This window comes from Falco peregrinus, chromosome 12, assembly GCF_023634155.1.
Source record: "Falco peregrinus isolate bFalPer1 chromosome 12, bFalPer1.pri, whole genome shotgun sequence".
NCBI lineage: Eukaryota > Metazoa > Chordata > Aves > Falconiformes > Falconidae > Falco > Falco peregrinus.
The window spans coordinates 1,321,255-1,333,436 of record NC_073732.1 but is presented as its reverse complement, the minus strand read 5'-3'; the positions used below and the strand labels follow the sequence as shown (position 1 = coordinate 1,333,436).

Genomic DNA, 12,182 nt, shown 5'->3' with positions numbered 1-12,182 from the left:
CCCCATTGTGCCTGGCTATACGCAAATAACATAATAACATGAGATAAACTTGCAGCAGTATCAAGGCTTCTTGAAATCCTAGCTTGTTCTTCTCTGTGCCTTAGGGTAGACTTTCACAGCCAGGTTCTTGGCACAGAAAGGGTAAAACCAGTGCTTTAAAAGCATCTTCCTAGTTCTGGAATGAGTTTACATCCATCTCAAGTAGTTTTGTTTTTAAGCACTTGCTGAAAGTTGGACCTTTTTTGGTCCTAGTTGAACATCTAGAAATACTACTGGGTATTAAATCCTTCTCTTCACTCATGTGACCTCAAGTCTTTGCTGTTCAGTTACTCAGCTGTTGGTGTGTGATAGCCTTGTGAAAAATATATGACAGTTTTTCAGGGCTAAGTAGTACTGACCTGGTTACACCTCATGATCATCAGGCTGCAGCTGTGTGAGTTGTTCTCCACTGATGTATTCTTAATCACAAATAGTGTTGGTATCTCAGAGGGAAGTTTAGCTTTTTTAGGGCTTTGAAAAAGTTGTGCAACAAGTCCTTGTTACCTTGCTCTGGAGTGTTTGACTTAAACTTGGGCTTGTTTTTCTGATTTAATATGTGGGAGACTATGACCTCCTCTGTCATGGCTTCAAGGTGCTGTTCTCATTAAAAAGGTTTCTGGCTCTGTGGGAGGCTTTCTCCCTATTCCCGCCTCATTAGCTGTGTGGCTGTGTTTGTATCAAATGACTTCATGGATCCAGTACAGAAAAAGTGAACCACAAAAGCCTGTGGGCCTTCTTGTGTGTTTGACAAGATCATTCCTCAGGTCTCGTTTTGTGTGGCTATACAAACAATTCTGTGAATAAAGTGCCCACGTGTGTGTGCTTACGTGTAATGCTTAGAAATTGATATATGGTGTCAGCACAGGATTACACTTTGGCCCAGGCAGGAAAATGAAATTTGTGGGATTCACCTTAATATGTCCTTGGAAAAAGTCTCAGCGAGCTGGAATTGCTGGGTCATGGCTGTCACTGGCTTTGCTCTGGGACTGCCTGTTTGTGATACCGAAGCCAGAAATGCTGTGGTTTTTCTGGATTGCTTTTAAGGGTTTTCAGTGCAGGATGGTCAGATTCCTCAGTTTTTTATTTAAAATTAATTAAATAATAATAATTTTTAAAAAATAAAAATAAAAATATTACCAAAGTCACAGTCTTCCTAAGCTATGAAAACCTGTCTGTTGGATGTTTGAAAAGTGGTTATAATGTACCAAATGTGACATAGTTTGTTTACATGTACTTTTTGATGTGTAACTAAATAAAATGGCCTTAAAAGGAAGTCTGATTGCAGTGGGGACTGTTGCCGTAGCATTATTTTGATGCCTTTTTTACCCACTTTTGACTAAATTACTCAAAGTGGTGATTTATATTCTGTTTTGAATTATATCTAGTACAGAAGCACAATAATCAAATTGTGTGGTGGTTCTAAATTGGCACTGGTCTAAGTTAGAGGAAGATTAGCCTTGTACTGCTATTGTTTGTTCCGAGTATGTTGAATTTGTTGGTGTTGTGTAAGTTTTTTCCATACAGAAAACAAGGAAATAATATTGATAAGAAAACACAATACGGATGCTGGGACTGTTTCACAAGATAAGATTTTGATTTCCGTATATACTTGAATGGGAGTCAATCATGCTTTTGGGTGCTCAACAACTACAGTGTAGTGTCTCTGAGCTGAAAAAAATAATAATGAAACGTAACAGTGACCTGCTGAAAAACACTCTGTGTGATGGAAAGGGAAAGGCATCGGCAGAAGAGTGTAATCTCTCCCAGTGTTAGCGTGAAGGGATGAATAGGTGCATTGTCCAGACCAGGTTAACTTGTTCCGTAGATTTTAAAGCCAGTCTTAAATAATCTTTGATTTAGAGCTTCAAATTATTGCATGGTGGCTCTTATAACTAAAAGCAAACCAGTTACGCGAGCACAGGGCCAAAGAGTTTAAACTCAGATCTACTCATCTGTTTCCTCCCTTCATTATGTGCTGGGTTGAAGAGCTTGTGGACTTTCAGTTGTAGTAGTCAATGTATTTAAACCTGAAGCCATGTACTAGTAGCCTGCTGGCAGTTCTTCTAACTTCTTATAATATGTTTTTACACCTCTATTTTTAATGCTTCTTGCCCTTTATAAAGTTGGATGCTTCAGCCATTCATGCCTATATAACTTCATTTTAATACAGTATCTTGTTTCTTGTTTACAAGCTTTTTGAAGTCTGTCTCCTATGTATCAAATTCATCAAATATGAAACACTCGAGTGCTGTTGCTGCACAGTAGGTAGGACCTGCTGTTTCTCATGCCTCTGTTGGAGTGCAAACTAGAGGCTTCAGCTGACCATTACTTAAGTGTCTCCTGCACTGCAAGAACCTGTTCGTACCCTCCCCCCCTATATGTACTTGTTATCAAATACAAGGAAATGCACTGTTTTGATGCATTGCATAATATATTGCAGCCATAATTGCCACTAATATAGTGGCACCTCTCTCTCTGGACTTCTGTAGAGCACCGTGTTTTGGCTTTTGGTGGTCTCTGTCCTTCCAGCTTGTACAGGGTCTAGGCAGCGATGCTTCTTAGGGGTTTCCAAGCATGCTCAGGGTTCAGTGCCTCTGGCTGGGACCTGTTTCTGCATTTATAACCTCTGTTTCCCAATCTCCTCCTTTTATAGTGCCTGTATGCATTCAGGAAGGCATGCCACCTCCTTAATTTCTCTTGAGCCAGGGTGGTAAGCAGCCTTTGGAGTAGTTTGTCTTGGGATATCATTCCTTTCTCTGGTTAAGGGGAACCTTCTCAATCCAGCTGATGAAGCTCACAGTTTCTTGAGTTGCGTGATTTCTTTTGATGAACCCTCCTCAGGCAGGACCTGCGTGCCTGAAGCTGTCTTCACTTCCAGCAGATCTGGAAAGCTAAATGTCAGTTTGTGTAGTATGGTTAGAGCTTGCCATTGCCATGGTGGGGAGACCATGCTCTCCCTCTGGCCTTTGTGCTTTCTTTCCCCACCTTGTGCTCACCGGCACTGACCACATTGGCTCTTAACTCAGTCAAAAGTCATATTTTCTTTTGCAGGGTTAAAGTTCGGTTAGGAAAGGGTGGCAGAGCTGGTATAGGGAGGAGGGTAAGACCGTGAAGAAGCGAAAAGAGCAAATGAGTTCTCTTCTTCCTCCCAGGGCAGTAAAACGTTGGTGTGATTCGTCTGTTATACGTAAATCCATCCTAATGCAGCAAGGAAAGCTGATGGGCCTTTGCTGGGCTCTCTCCTGTGAGGCAGTTTGCTGCCTAGGCACACCGGTACTAGTTCTAGCACAAAGGAGGGATGGAAAATGTGCCCAGATATGAGGAGGGTGGGATTGTGAGGGCTCTGATTTACATCGCATTAAGCTTCACTGTTCCTTCTTGCCACCAGAGGCAGGGAGCCAAACAGAATTCCTTGTGAGGAAGGGGTTACAGGCAACACTTGTGCCCAGTAGATGTGATTGCTGTGGGTTACTGGAGTTACCACAGATGCTTGAATTTTAGCTGCAGCAGTGATTCTACTTTTCTTTTGAAAGGTGGGGAAGAGAACAGCAAACAATTTTAAGGCTGCCAAGTGTCAAGTGGAGAGCAAGTAAATAAGTAAATCTAGAAATAAATGGTCTCCACCTATGTAGAAGTAAACTGCAGAAGCCTATACTGGTAATTCAGGAACAAACCGGCATCTTCTGAGCACATCTGCACTGTTGGGAAACGCATGGCATGCTCCCCTTCTTCCAGGAGCACTGGCCCTGTGTCAGGATGTGGTCCATGCTGCAGCGCAGGCAGTTCGTGCCTGCCCAGAAGCTGTCAGGAAGTAGCAGAAGTTCAGTCTGTCAGCACCTGTAGTGTGTTTTATTTCCTTTTTTGGCTTCACCTGATTTGTTTAAGCAGAAATATGCCCTAGAACTTGGCTTACTCGTTTGGGGTTTTTTAAATTCCATTTTAGAAAAGTAGGCAAACAAGTTCTGTTTGTGCTCAAATGAACCTAACTGACTTGGAAATCTGGACCAAATTTTAATTAATATGTTGATTTGTTTCCAAAGTTATATCTGCTGTTTCTTTATTTCTTTTTTTTTTTAAATTAGATCAAGCCTCAGAGGTACAGGTGACAATGATGCTGACTGAAAGCTGTAAACTCAGAGGACTTCATCACAGGTAAGCTAAACAGTGTTTATAGACAGAACTATATCTGTGTGAGCTGAAATAATTGTCCTTAAAGTTCCCTAGGGGGAAAGGAAACAATTGTTTCAGAATTCAACATTTTGTATGTTTGAAATCTTTTTTTTAAGCCATAAAGAGCTGAAACAATTTTTGTGCAACTTTAATACAGAATTCTTTATATGCTTCTTATTGCAAAGAGTGCTTATAAGCTTTTTTCCTAGCTACGCAGTCTGTAAAATCTAATGGTGGGAGTGTGTGGGAAAATGGGGAAAGTCTTTGGTGTTCCAGTCCTCACAGTGAAATGTGGGTAGATATTTCTTCTGTATGTTCTTAGTTGTTACAGAAAAAGGTGCTACAGTTATGTACTGGTTTATGCTGGTTCTAGCACAGGCTAGTTCTTAAGTGTGGTGGGGTCTTAGTGATGACGAGAGTATGTATGCAGGTTCATTGTCAGTTTAGCTAACTTACTAGTCTGTTTTGTTCATAACTTTCTACATGACACAAGTATGGTGATTAGGTACTGTGCTACGTGAACACAAGGAAATGCTTTTTAGGACTCTTGCACACGTATTGTCTTGATATGGCATCATAACATCACTGATGGGATTTATTCCTTAAGAATTAATGGCATGGGTTTTTTTGGGTGATGGCTTAAATTTTTTAAATTGATGCCCTAAGCAGCTTGAGGTAGTGGCAGTTTTGCAGCTTGGATTAAAGGCTGAAACTGGCCTCAAAGCTCTTCGTTACTGGCAAGGATGCAAGTAAGGAGAAGCCTGTGCTCATCAACTCCCTGGACTGGTAAATGATCTTTTTTTACTGGTAATGTGAAGGAAGTGAAAACAGTTCAAGCAGAATTATTAGTTATACAGTGCCTTGCTTTTTTAAGAGTAGTTATAATTAAGGTAAGGCCTAAAATACATCATTGTATTAGAAGGACTAGCAGGTTCTTAGGGAAACATACTTCAAATCAAAACAAAATGAAACAGCCCCCCCTCCTGTCATTCAAAATCAGCTGTTAATCCTCCCTTTTACAAGTCAAACTCCTTAAATAGTCCAAAAAGCTTTTCTTTTGCACACTGCCTGTAAAGCTGGGACCTTTATGTTGATCAAAGGTAGAGCTCATGGATGTGACACCTGACTGTTGAATGTCTTCAGGTAAGAACAGGAAATTTCAAAGTTCCCTTTTAAAAATCATTATAACTCATTGGAGACTACTAATAGGTTTTCAATAGAAGGATAAACTTTTTTTAAAAAAGTTGCATATAGTTTCAATTTTCCATGAAACTTCTTTCAAGCTTCTACAAATATATATGGTGATATTATAGTAAGATGTTTAGCAACTCTACTGTATGGGGGTTATCTGAGCCTTAAGGAGGGTTGGAAGGGACCTTTAAAGTGGTTCAGTGGTGGAGCTGACAGTTACAGGCTTATAGTTGGACTTGGTGATCTTAAAGGTCTTTTCCAACCTAAATGATCTGTGATTCTAAAACACCTATGATAAAACTCCTGAGATACTTTTGTGCTTTGAGTGCAATTTAATGTTTAGTTGATTCAAACCTAAAATTTTCTGCTCTGTCATTTTGAAGTAAATCAAACATGATGTTTTGCCTTTTTTAAAAAAACTGTAATGGGGCTATGTGTTTTGTACCTATAGTTGCATTTAGAATGATACACTTTCAAGTTGAGGATATATAAATGATTATATATATGTGGTTAATATAAATGATAACCTGTATTCACAGAAACTTATTTAAGCCCTTTTATACCAAGCAGCAAAGTTTGGAGCATTCTTCCTAACAGGAGAGTGCTCAAATATCTCACCTTAAAAAAAAAAAGTCTAGGGCTTCAGTTGTTTGGAGACCTTGTGCTCTGCAGTTCATAATGCAAGAGTAAATGCTTTTCCTCAACGCTGAATTACTTTTACTTGCTATGTTTAGGGATCTAGAAGATTCTTAAGAAATTTCAGTTTCATAAAATCGGGAATTGCCCTCCTTGTCTTCCAGGAATCTGCTACCTATCACTCACGTCTGTATAGAAGAGGGAGAGAAACCAATGGTGCTGCTGCCATACATGAACTGGGGGAATCTTAAACTATTCTTGCGACAGTGCAAGCTGGTAGAGGCCAACAATCCTCAGGTACACTCAGAAATCTGTGACTTCTTGCCCATTAAACTTAGACTTGGTTTGTCATCTGTGTATGTGCCTTAAAATAAATAGTTGTGCTATTCAGCTGTTGTGACAATGAGAGAATTGGCAAGCAGGATCCCTAGCAAGTGTTTGTCTTGACTCGTACAAGGAAAACATTCTTGGCTGTATTTATCACACATGTTCAGAGGGCATGAAGCTGAGTTAAACTCTGATTACAATAGTATGGTATGTCACTACATCTTAAAAAAATATTGGAGAAAATAGTTTATGATTGTGGGTTTAAGTTAGAATATACGGAGGAAAACTGTATGGAGAAATTTCAGATTTACTGATGGTTATTTTTGGTATAATTAACAGATTATCTCTTTACTGTAGTTTTTAATTTTTATAGTAAGCATAAAGCACTTGTGTTAAACTTTTAGTGTCCTGCTGTAAATTTGCTATGAAGTAAAATAACTGGATTTATTTAACTTTTTTACTTTTTACTGCTGTGGGTGCTCTTTAGCATGCATAGCTTTACTGTGTTTAAATGGAACCTGTTGAATATATTTCATGAAGTGAGAAAGAAAATATTCCTAGATGAGAACATACTTTGCTTACTTTTAAAAATCTGAATACGTGTTTAGTGATGGATGTGTATATGGAGGAAAAGTATCCCTCTTACTGGGATTACCTTGTCTTTTCTTCAGCTTCACCTTGTTTTGACTTCTGTCTCTAGACAAAATGAAATCTTGTTTCCTGAGGTCAGCATTTGTCCCTTATTCATGTTATGTACCAGATTTCAAACTGGCAAGAGCCACTTACCTCTGTTAATTTACAAGTTCTGATAAGCTGCTAGGATCTTTCGACTTGTTTTGCTGCTTAATCTGAGTTATAAATACCTTTGCATCGCACCAATATCCCTTTCCAAGAATTTAGGTGGAAACACTATTTATAATCTGTATTACGTAACACAGGAGTTGCCTCTTAGTAACTAGGTACGAGTGTATTTAGCTATCAAAAAATGGGACATTTGGTGTCCTAGATACTACTTCTAAGATGGAACTTTTCTACAAACACCTAAAGCAAACTCTCAAGTTTTCTGAAATAACACCTGGCTATTGTTCTTAATAACAACCTGTTAATGAAGAAACCAGTTAATTACTGTTATAATTGGTTTCTTTTAATCCCAGTCTTGAAGCTTCAGCGTGTCCACCTGCATACTGAAGTTTCTGAAACACTGTAGAAATGGAAGAGGGAACCCAAGGTATAGATGCAAGGGTTTAGTTTGTATAGGACTGTGAAGTTGTAAAAGTAGATGGAACAACAGCCTTTGATACTAGTTTTCAGCAGTAGACAGCAACAAGAATTTTGACTGCTGTTTGTGCTCTGCTGCCTGAAAATGAGTTGGTTCCCAGGGAAACAAACTGAAAAAATGTGATAAGAAGGATAAAATTGACCGGTTTTGCCTATGTTCACCGCTAATCAAAGGAAAAGCTGTGTAGCAGTGAGGCAGTTGCACATTGGAAAAATTTGCCGCTAGTATGTAAAAAAAAAAAAAAAGTTTAGAATAAAGAGACTTCATAAGTTTTCAACAGGTGCTAGTGTCTGTAGCTACTAGAAAGCATCAGCTGCTGAAGGTGAGGGGAGAGGGTAGTAGGATACAATGAAAACACTAACCTTGCAGGTGCTGGGCTGGCAGTTTTGCAGTGATTGTTCTGTGCTCTTGCAGGCAATTTCCCAGCAGGATCTTGTACATATGGCTATTCAGATTGCCTGTGGAATGAGTTATTTGGCCAGACGGGAGGTCATTCACAAAGACCTGGCTGCTAGAAACTGTGTGTAAGTATTCTGTTTTCCTCTAAAAATAAGGTGAACCGGAAAGCGTGGTTTTCAAGGAAGCAGAACATCCTCATTCTAAATATTTCTGCTAGGTTTTGCCTGTCACTCTTTCAAAGGCTTGAAAAATATTAAAGCTTCCCTTAAGCTTTAATAAAAACATGGATTATCTTTGGCATTTTATCAGTGGTTAGATTTTTGTATGAAGTTGTTTTTCTTCATTTTTTCTTGAAAAATGGCTTAATGACTTTGTTCGTTGGTAGCTTTCTTAGTGGTCAAGTGATGGCTAGATATGAATGCACTTTGTAACGGTAGGAATGCCAAAGTAGGGTTTGAGATCATCTTCTGACTGACGTACACCCTCAAAATGTAGGGACTGATGTGTTCGGTGGCTTTCTATAAACTAAATCACTTGGAGACCACCAGCTGTGCTCATTCTCCATCTGCTTTAATACCTAATAAGGGGAACCAGAAAATACAGCCTTCTGCTTAAACTTAACTAAACATGTGAAAATATCAAAAGGGGCAGTTAGTCCTGAGTAGTTCTATGGTATCTGCAGATAACATCATAATTTGAGTAACAGTTAGTTTTTAGAATTCAAGGCCATGCTTGAAGCCTTGAATCCAAGTTCCTCGTTTGGAGAGACACTTCTTCTGTGCCACCACCCAAGGACATGCACCAGTTTGTTACTGAACTAGCAATGAAAGAAAAGCAGAAAGAAGCAACCTCTGGGTTATACCCCAGAGCTGTGTAGTACAAGTACCTTCTAATGAAGTAACTGAACTACTGATAAAGTCTTTAATCTGAAATTGACTATTAGAGGTGATGTTGAGATTTGATAAGCTCTGCTTTATCATAAAAAATTTCATTTATGAAACAGTGCATCATCATTGTATCACGTGGAATGAATGCATGTCTTGCATTCCTTCAGTTACGATGCTTCATTTATTTTTTGGGGAGAAAATAAAAGTGCCTCATGGTCTAGTTATCTGCTCAATTCTTCTTGTGTCTGTTTTATGAAAATATTATTAACTATTTCATTTCTCATACTTGCTGCCCACATCTTCTTGATGACCTTGGGGCATGTGATCTGAGAGGATTTTTCCCTTAGAAGCACCTGTGGGGTTTTCTCAGGTCCTGTCTTTTGCCAGAGCAAGGGTGTAAAGACTGGAGCACGCTCCCGAACCTTCAGGTTCCCCAGTTGCCTGGGAAGGAGTTGCGTGGGTTACTGTCTCAGTTCCTGTTCTTTGGCTTCCATCTCTTTCAACTTTTTGCCACCTTTGTGAATGTGTTTTTCCGTATTTGCCTCCGTATTTCCTTGGGAATGACTCCTAGGAGCCTGAAGGCTTCAGTCCCTCCAATATCTTCAAGGCATGGTTGTTGAACCTGTTTTTGATGGGGGTTTGCTTTGGTTCTTCCCACATAGTCCTTGAAGTGGAAGCCCAGTTTCTATCTCTGCACTTTTCATGGACAGCACGCACTTCTAGTTTATGGTCCGCCTTGGGGCCATGCTGCTGGTGTCTGTTAGAGCTCTGCATGTCTGGCTCAGCAGTTAATAGGAAAATGAGTCACGTTTCCCACACCAGGATAGATTCTGCTCCTGACTTCCCTGCCAAGCCCTTCAGGGCTGTCAGGGGTTGCTACTGCTGCAACTTCTGTCCCTTGTGTTTCTGTCTACAAAGTCACTCTATCCTCTGAGGTGCAGCCTTTGGGCCAGTTCTTCAAAGATCCCAGCCAGGGCCAGCAAAGCTCCTGATGCTGCAGCCGGGAGGCGAAGAGAAAAAAGCTGGGAGACACTTAAGCACTCATGCACTACTGCACCTGTTACACTGGCACTGCTGGCACCAAGCACTGGCGGTGTAGCAAAGCTGGGACAGAGGGAGCACTGAGATCCACACTGAAGCCGTCCCTTGTGCTTCTGAACAAGATGGTCCAGCAGAATCTTTCCTGGCTCTTGCACTACGTAGAGTGCTCAGTTTGACAGTTTCTGAGAGACACTCTCCCCAGTTCCTATTTCGTTTCCTCTCTGGTGGACATGTTGATGAAGAAGTGGTACTGCAGGAGACAAAGATCTTACAGTGCTCCAGGGAAATTACCTTGCGACAGGCTCTCATTTCTGTGCAGCAAATCAATAGCCTAGTGCCCTTGCTGTGCAAAGGGTCGGCAGTCCAGACTGCCTGACTCCTTGCCTTCCTGTGGCAAAGTTCAGATTTCAATTTATTACCATACATGTGATCTGGAGTACTAGCAATAAAAATCAATTCATAGTGCACCAGGTGCTCCTTCTGCGTGGGAAATGCAGGCAGGAGCTGTGCATCTGCTCATCTGTGCTGCAGTACAAGAAATCCTGGGCAAGCATTAGGTTTATCAAGAGAAAGGGGGTGTCAGTAGCCAGGATCCCTTGAAGGGCTTTGGTTCATCTGCACCCCTTTGTTCCCCAGGTCTGTTCCTGTGAGGTGAAAGGCTGAGAGGAATTGATATCAAGTGTGTCAGACCTATGTACCTGTGCCCTAATTTTGGGAAGAGAGCCAGGATTGCAGTGGTCTTAGCAGGCTTGTTATGGGAGGAAATAGTTTGGGTCTCATGTGCCCGTGGCACAGTTGGGCCCAGTTAGAGTGGACATACAAATTACACAAGTCAGAGCTCTCCTGTCACTGGGAAATTACCCTTTGTATTGTATTCATTTATAGACTGGTCTAGGAATTTCTCTGAACTCTGAAGAGTGATTAGATACGGAAATTTCCTGGTCTATAAATTTTGAGTCCAATGAACTGTCCTGAAAATGCATAGAAATGGGATAAATAAGAAGGTATTTGAGATAGTGAAGCGGAAAACACACAAACTGAGCATTTCTATCTTTTCTCATCAAAATAAATAATTGACAAGATGAAAAGGCAGCAAATGGCATTTTGTTACAGTTCCATTGACCCAAATATTTGGGGTTTTGTCATAAGATGTTAAAGCCTGCATCTTACCCATATTTTTGAAGTCAGCTGTTTATGAGAATATTGAACTTTATTACACACTTAAGTTCAGTAGAATATGAATTAACATCACAGAGGGGAGAAAAATGAGTAGGCTCCGTGTGCTTTTTTTGAGTCATCTTTTGTTGATTAAAACTAAGTTTCCCTTAGCCAGTATCCTGTTTCTGACAACAGTCAGAATGAATCATGTTGAGGAGAATAAATAGTATCTTACCTGATTGCTTGATTAGAGACAAGCTTTTAGGCCACAAATAATATTGGTTGCTTTAACAAGATATTACTAGATCTTGTTTTGCTTAAATCTTTGGTTCATTATTGCCACACAGACATTACAGCTAAAATTTGTTTAATTGACCTGATAGGAGAACTTCAAGGGAGCAGAAATAATTTAAGTGAGTTTGTTTGCTTTAACTGTATTTTTTTTGCACTTGTAAATGTTTGATTTTATTTAATCTAAGAATGGTTTTTCTAGTGCTTGTCTGTTAACACCGAATAAATACGTTCTTTGATAATATTTGATAATCACAGAGTAAGCGTGTCTTCCATCTGTAAGAACGCTAGTCCTTTGAAATGTTGATAGTGTGATTAGCATTCCCCAATTAAATTCTGAGTCTGAAACTTCAGGTTGAGTATAAATATTTTCTGTAAAATGGAATGCCAAGTTTGCTAAATACTTCTGTTCTTTGAAATTAGCATTGACGATGCACTTCAGGTTAAGATTACAGACAACGCGCTATCTCGAGACCTGTTTCCTATGGACTACCATTGCCTTGGAGATAATGAAAACAGACCAGTTAGATGGATGGCTCTGGAAAGCCTGGTTAATAACGAATTTTCCAGTGCTAGTGACGTGGTAAGTTGGTTTTGGGGTTTTTTCCCCTCTTACACTTTGTAAATTGTATTTTGTTGATTCCTCACCATCCTCCCACTCACCTCCCTGCCCTTTTTTTCAGCTATTGGGGAATCATGGCACTGACTAGATAACAGTGATTTGTCCAGAACAGCATCTATACACCTGATTCCCTCATTTGCTG

General features: G+C 40.0%; 1 protein-coding gene across 2 annotated transcripts in view; it reads left to right on the top strand.

The window, feature by feature from the left end:
• The window catches only part of RYK (receptor like tyrosine kinase), a 65,293-nt gene that overhangs the window by 46,691 nt on the left and 6,420 nt on the right, over positions 1-12,182 (top strand). For both annotated transcript variants that reach the window (XM_055817300.1, XM_055817299.1), the window contains exons 10-13: positions 4,122-4,191; positions 6,201-6,333; positions 8,057-8,166; positions 11,842-12,001. In XM_055817300.1, coding sequence (XP_055673275.1) covers positions 4,122-4,191; positions 6,201-6,333; positions 8,057-8,166; positions 11,842-12,001 — 473 coding nt within the window. The remainder of the gene's footprint in view (positions 1-4,121; positions 4,192-6,200; positions 6,334-8,056; positions 8,167-11,841; positions 12,002-12,182) is intronic.